The sequence below is a fragment of the Triplophysa rosa genome, linkage group LG25 (assembly GCF_024868665.1).
Source record: "Triplophysa rosa linkage group LG25, Trosa_1v2, whole genome shotgun sequence".
Classification (NCBI taxonomy): Eukaryota; Metazoa; Chordata; class Actinopteri; order Cypriniformes; family Nemacheilidae; genus Triplophysa; species Triplophysa rosa.
In genome coordinates, this window is record NC_079914.1 from 3,587,396 (window position 1) to 3,593,382 (window position 5,987).

At 38.1% G+C, this 5,987-nt stretch overlaps 1 protein-coding gene across 1 annotated transcript in view; it reads right to left on the minus strand.

Moving 5' to 3' along the window:
• Positions 1-4,738: 4,738 nt before the first annotated feature.
• LOC130549230 (uncharacterized) overlaps positions 4,739-5,987 on the minus strand; it is a 2,957-nt gene continuing 1,708 nt past the window's right edge. The window contains exon 5 of the mRNA XM_057326449.1: positions 4,739-4,744. Coding sequence (XP_057182432.1) covers positions 4,739-4,744 — 6 coding nt within the window. The remainder of the gene's footprint in view (positions 4,745-5,987) is intronic.

Sequence of the window (5,987 nt, forward strand, 5' to 3'; positions counted from 1 at the left end):
GTCAAATGGTTGCGACCTAAACCTGTTCTCTTTCGCAACAGCGAAGCACACATGTTTTCCATATATAACAGTAAAATATGACACGTAAAACATAAGATCAGATATACAAACACACAGGGACAGTAGGTGGCGGTATGTCCTCTTGACACAAGCCAACCTGCCAGCCATAAAAGAACGCGTTCAGTAGACGTCTGTTCAAGGTGAGCGTGCGTAAAATCATAGCTTTAAACTACCGCCTTTGAGACATTTAAGACTATTTAAGACATCAGCATGCACCATAATCGTATACTTTATACATTATGAGAATATACTGATAAACACAATAATAATGCTTGTGGTTTGGTTATTTATTCTGTATTAGAGCACACGTGAATATTAGCCCCCGTCAGCTAATGACCGAGGGAGACAATAGCGTTAGGCTACTGATGTTGATAAATCAACATCAAAAAGTCAAAATCTGGATAAAATGCATTGTATGATGGCTAAAACATCGTGTACATGATAAATTCGAAATGATTTTGGTTATTAACATGCATGTTTGTGTTGTTTCTGACAAACAATATTAAAATGTTGGAAAATACACCAAATAGCGTCTTTATTTTCTTTCTTTCTTCTTTTAGCATTTTATAAAAGGAGGAGCGACAACAGTAAAGGACGAGAGAGAACCAGGCCTGGACTTTACGTTATGTTTTATTATGTGTGACAGCAGTCGACCGTGAGGGAGCTGCCGCATTTTACTTTCGTTTTGTTGTTTGTTTTAAAGTTTTGTTGTTCAACGTTTGCTGGTTCCCTCCTCCTTCCTTGCTGTGAACATTGTTACACACACATATATATATATATATATATTATCCTACAGAACCTTATATTTACTGAAGAACTGATTAGTGTGTCGGTGTTTAGTTTGGCTGCCTAGCTGTGCGTGCAACCAGTTTACGTCATCGAAAAAGAACATGGCGGCCTCCTTAGGTTAAAATGAGTATTACATTTAGGGTTTTTTTAAGAACTGAAAATATTTGATGTGTTTCTAAAGACAAATGCTAGTAGTGTAATGCATATTACAATGCATTAAGCCATACATCTCTGTATACACCGGGTTCCCTTTAATATTTTTGTTTTTATTTGTGCTGTTTTGACTGTTTTAAATACACAATATAATCCAATTAATTCATCAGGCTAAAAAATCTAATTAATGAAATTAATTATTTTTTCCTTCACAAACATTTGGTGAAAAGTTTGGCAAGTAGAAATACTGGTTCTCCTGCAGACAAGCAGAAAAAAACCGAATTAATACTGTAGGGGTCTAAAATTAAAATAAAGCAGTCACCTTCTTTCTGGTTGAACTGACAGTTGAATTCATTGATGCTGATGGTCTGATAAGTTGTGTTTTTCTGTGAGGTGTAGTAATGATGATTCCATTGTGCTGTTCCAGTGGGTTGGGTGAAGGAGGTGGTTTGGGATTTGGGGGGAGGGGTGTTGGATAGCATCTGATTAATAGCTAGGAATGCTTTGAAGTGACAACCGAGCGGCGCTCTGGGTAATGGTGCTAGTGCGTTTCACTTCCTGTGTCTTTATTAGTCTGCATGTCTATATGTCTGGTCAGTAACAATGACAGGTGAAAACACGCACATCCCTTCGCGAGCATATCACGCTCTAATGAAGGGAAACAGGGAGTTACAAATTGCCCTCATTGTAATCCATCAAAATGACGAACGAACGGCCTTCAGATTTTTCCGTCACTGGTAAAAAAATCTGTCAATGACAGAGAATTTTCGGTTAACGTGACCTCTGGTACACACATGTACAGGAAAATCTGGACCACGGCCAATCAGAGGGGGGTCCGCCCTTCACTATCTCTGATTGGTTTAGACCACGATATGGGCCTAATGTGTGTCTGTTGTTGAATCACAGGAAGACTTTCAGAGTCGCGGAGACTATTTTTCTCCCTCGAACTGCTGGTCGCACCGGTGCGACTTCAGATTTTTTTTAGTCGCACCATTGAGAAATAAGGTCGCATGTGTGACCAAATTGGTCGCACTCTAGAGCCCTGAGTATTTGTCTAATTGTTTTCTTAACGTGTCAAAGGAGAACTATACCTCCTGCTTGAGTCTGGTTTCTCTGAAAGGTTTTTTCCTCCTCTTATAGAAAACCGGGGAAATGGGTGCTGTCTAGTTTTTAATAAAATGTTGGATCACCATTTGCCTTGAATAGGTTCAGACCTACTTGCAATAGATTCATACAACTTTTGAATAGTCTCCAGTAAACTGTTGTAGAGTGTTTTGACCATTGAATCTGATTCTCCCTTTTCTCATAATTGTGGAAACTGTTGCTCTTGAAACACCAAACAGTCAGGCTGTTAACGTACAGTAACATATTCTCCTGCTTAACTGGCTGCCATGAATTGCTCCCTTAGGAAATCTGACCCAATTTACCAATTTCTTTTACGAACCACTTCTAATCACTACTTGTTGGGACTACTTGTTTGATCATGCAACTTAGACAATATGTAGTAACAATAGATACCCGCAACATTTTTTTTCACATTAGCCTTTCACATTTCACATTGTGTAGACCCTACACAAATAATATTAACCCCTACAGCAATATACCAACCATTTGTAAAGTTTTACATTGATGCGTATTGCATACACTTTTATCCAAATCCACCTAATTGATCAGTTTCAATGGAATTGAATTCATGGAAAGCAAAACTACATCCTACAATGCAAAAAACCTGATTTGGGCTTCGACCTTTGTTCATGAAAGGGTTAATACAATATACAGTGTATCCTGTGTAGTATTCTTCAAAAACGAAACTATTGCATTGCAAGGGGTACCATGGTTTTGGACGGGACAGGCGCTTTATTTTTGTGTACTTGTGTACGCGTGTTACTTGGCTGTGAGTTGCAAGTTATGTATCTTCTGAGCTGGTGATAATTGTAGAGAGGTCAGACTGGTCATTGCTCTGTCTCTGGCAGTGTGTCAGTAACTAGCTGCTCAAGCGCCTGAGAGCTTAGGGCTGTTCCTTTAGAAAGATGGGTGTGTGCATCTACAGTATATATGTCTCAACGTAGGTTTTGTTTCATGTCTTCTCTGCTTTGATTTTTGGTTTCTGCTATGCCTTGTCACTGGCGCTGTTATGCTATTCCAGCATAGTGCTGTTTATCGTCATAGAATGTCGATAGCAATTCTTAAAACTAATATTGAAGAATTAATAACTAATCAGTGTAAAAAGTTAAATAAAACGGGTTATTTTATTCATTTATTAAATACTGTTGCCAATGTAATGATGTTTTGCAGGTTTGATTATGAATGTAATGCTCACAAATCCTTTAAAAATACTGGAATAATAGAGAATGGACAGCATTGAGATTTATATAATAACTAGGGATGTAACGGTTCACTCAGCTCACGATGCGATGCGATTCACGATTCTGATCTCACGATGCGATTTATTCACGATTTACTCACGATTTATTTTGAAAAAATGAGTTGAAACAAATTAGAAATGAACAACGTCCCTTGCATTATTTCTTAAATGCTTCACGTTTCTTTGTATGATAAAATAATGTTTTATTTCAAATAACAAAACTAAACTGCAATTTTATAACAAATTAATAATAGAAAAAGTCTCTTTAATATAAACAAACTAATACTGTCTGTGCTTTTCTTGGATTTTTTTGCATTTAAGAAATATCAGCATCCACGTTTAGGTTTGCAGTTAAAATAGCGGCCCCTGCTGTTCAAAAAATGTATTGCGATTCAGTTCAAGCCTCAACCGATTTGAATCGTAGCTCATTATAACCGATTTTCAACCGGCTCACGGTGAATCGTTACATCCCTAATAATAACTGAGAGTAACTGACAGGGAACAATGCTGAAGACAACAGGATCAGAACATGAAGCAGATCTTCAGATGCCGCACACCACATCTCCATAATGTGTTGAGTTGGTTAGGACAGGCAGTGAGATATTTCCAGTTGTTTGTGTCTCTATGAAGATGAAATGAGCCACATCTGAAGCTGTTGTAAAATGGTCAATTTCTGCACACCCATGAACTGCTCATGTGAAAATCAATATAACTTTGCATTATTCTGATAAATTGCGAACATTGCTGTGCAACCATAAACTCCTTAATAGACATTCTTCCTTGTATTGTTCAGGACTCGTTCCGCTCTTTATTGTCGCATTACCTCATGTTTGCTTCCATGTGTAAATAACATAGGCAGCTGGGAACATTGTCCTGTAATGGGTTGTGTGCCACTACAGTCCTTTATTGTACAAGGCCCGGTCTGCATGATTTTAAGCAACTGTAGCACCTGATAGAGCACAGAACTGACAAAAGTTATGGGTTTGATTCCCAAGGAAAACATACTCATAACAACAAGTGCATACCCTGACCAATGCGTACTTGCTTTGGATAAAACTATTTCAAAAGAATAACTGTAATGCATGCAGGTGAGTTGCGTGTGTTTGTGTTATGTCTCTCACCAGAATGTGTGGCAGTGTGTGTCTTTTTGAAGACGTGTCGGTCTGAAACACTGCTATGACTGTGAATGGTTTCAGGAGCGTGCCAGAATACCTCGCCAGCTCACGGTCTCCCGGAGGGCCGGGGAGAGTGTGTGTCATGTGCTCTGCAAGACAGTGTGTCTACAGTATTTGTTGTGTGTGTAAGAATCAAAACAAGTCATGACAATTTGCGACCTAGCTCTGTCCACGTCCCCTCTCCTAAGACTTTGGACTACATCTAACATGGGACAAAAGAATTATATATTGAGTCAAACAGATGCACTCGAAAAATGCTGGGTTGTTTTTGACCCATGCTGGGTAAATTTTAGACAGAACACAAGGCTGGGTTAAAATTACCCAGCACTTTTTAGAGTGTGGGAAAACTTGGACTTTACAGGACAACAATGTGCTAGAAACTTAAAATTCTTTCCATTGATGTTTGAAAAGTTTTGCATACACGACAACGCATTCAAAAGGATCCAGTGTACACTCTTAAAAATAAAGGTGCTTAAAAGGTTCTTCACAGTGATGCCATAGAAGAACCATTTCAGGTTCCACAAATATCCATTCAGTCAAAAGTTCTTTAAAGAACCACATCTTTCTTGCATTTTATCATCTGAAGAACCTTATTTTGCCACAAAGAACCTTTTGTGAAACAGAAAGGTTCTATATGGAACCATTTAGACAAAAAAGGCTCTTCTATGGCATCGTGAAACACCTTTATTTTTAAGAGTGTACTAGTGAGGCCAGCTGTTGGTTATGTCACTTAAAGAAACATTGTCAGGAAAATGTCAGAAACACGTGAACCGAGTGTCAAGCACTCACACACGTCTAAAGACTGAACACGTAATACACATGCGCTTGACGTCACCGTTTTCACAAATATGTGTTTTTGTAGTTTACACATGGATGATAACGGTGTTGTTTTTTCAAAACATGCACTTTGAAGTCTTCAGGCCCCCAAAATGCATAGTTGACGAACTAGCTAAAATGTATAAAAACTTCTGTTATTTGTTTGTGTAAACACCCCCCTTAATTTTCAGCGATATGTTGTTTTTATAAGATTTATGTCATGAATGGGTTTAGTTGACATGTTTAGATTGCATGTCAGTGTTTCCTGTGCTGCTCTGCCACATCTTTGTTGCGTTTACTGCATGAAACAGCTCAACCCGCGGGATGTCTGATTCGTAAACAAATTACTTTTATGACCCATTTCTTTTTAATAAATCAGTGTTGAACTCATGACTTTTCAGTTTGAATCAATGTGACAACTGACTCACTCACTCAACTGCAGGTCATTTTGATTCACACTGTAAAAAAAATTCCGTAAAATTTACGGTGAAAAACTGGCAGCTGTGGTAGCCAGAAATCCACCGTAAAAAATACAGAGAAAATGTTATTTGGTTTACCGAACACAAAAAGTGGACTGTGAAATTAACGGTAAAAACTGGTAGCTATGTGACAGAAATCTACTGTAAAAA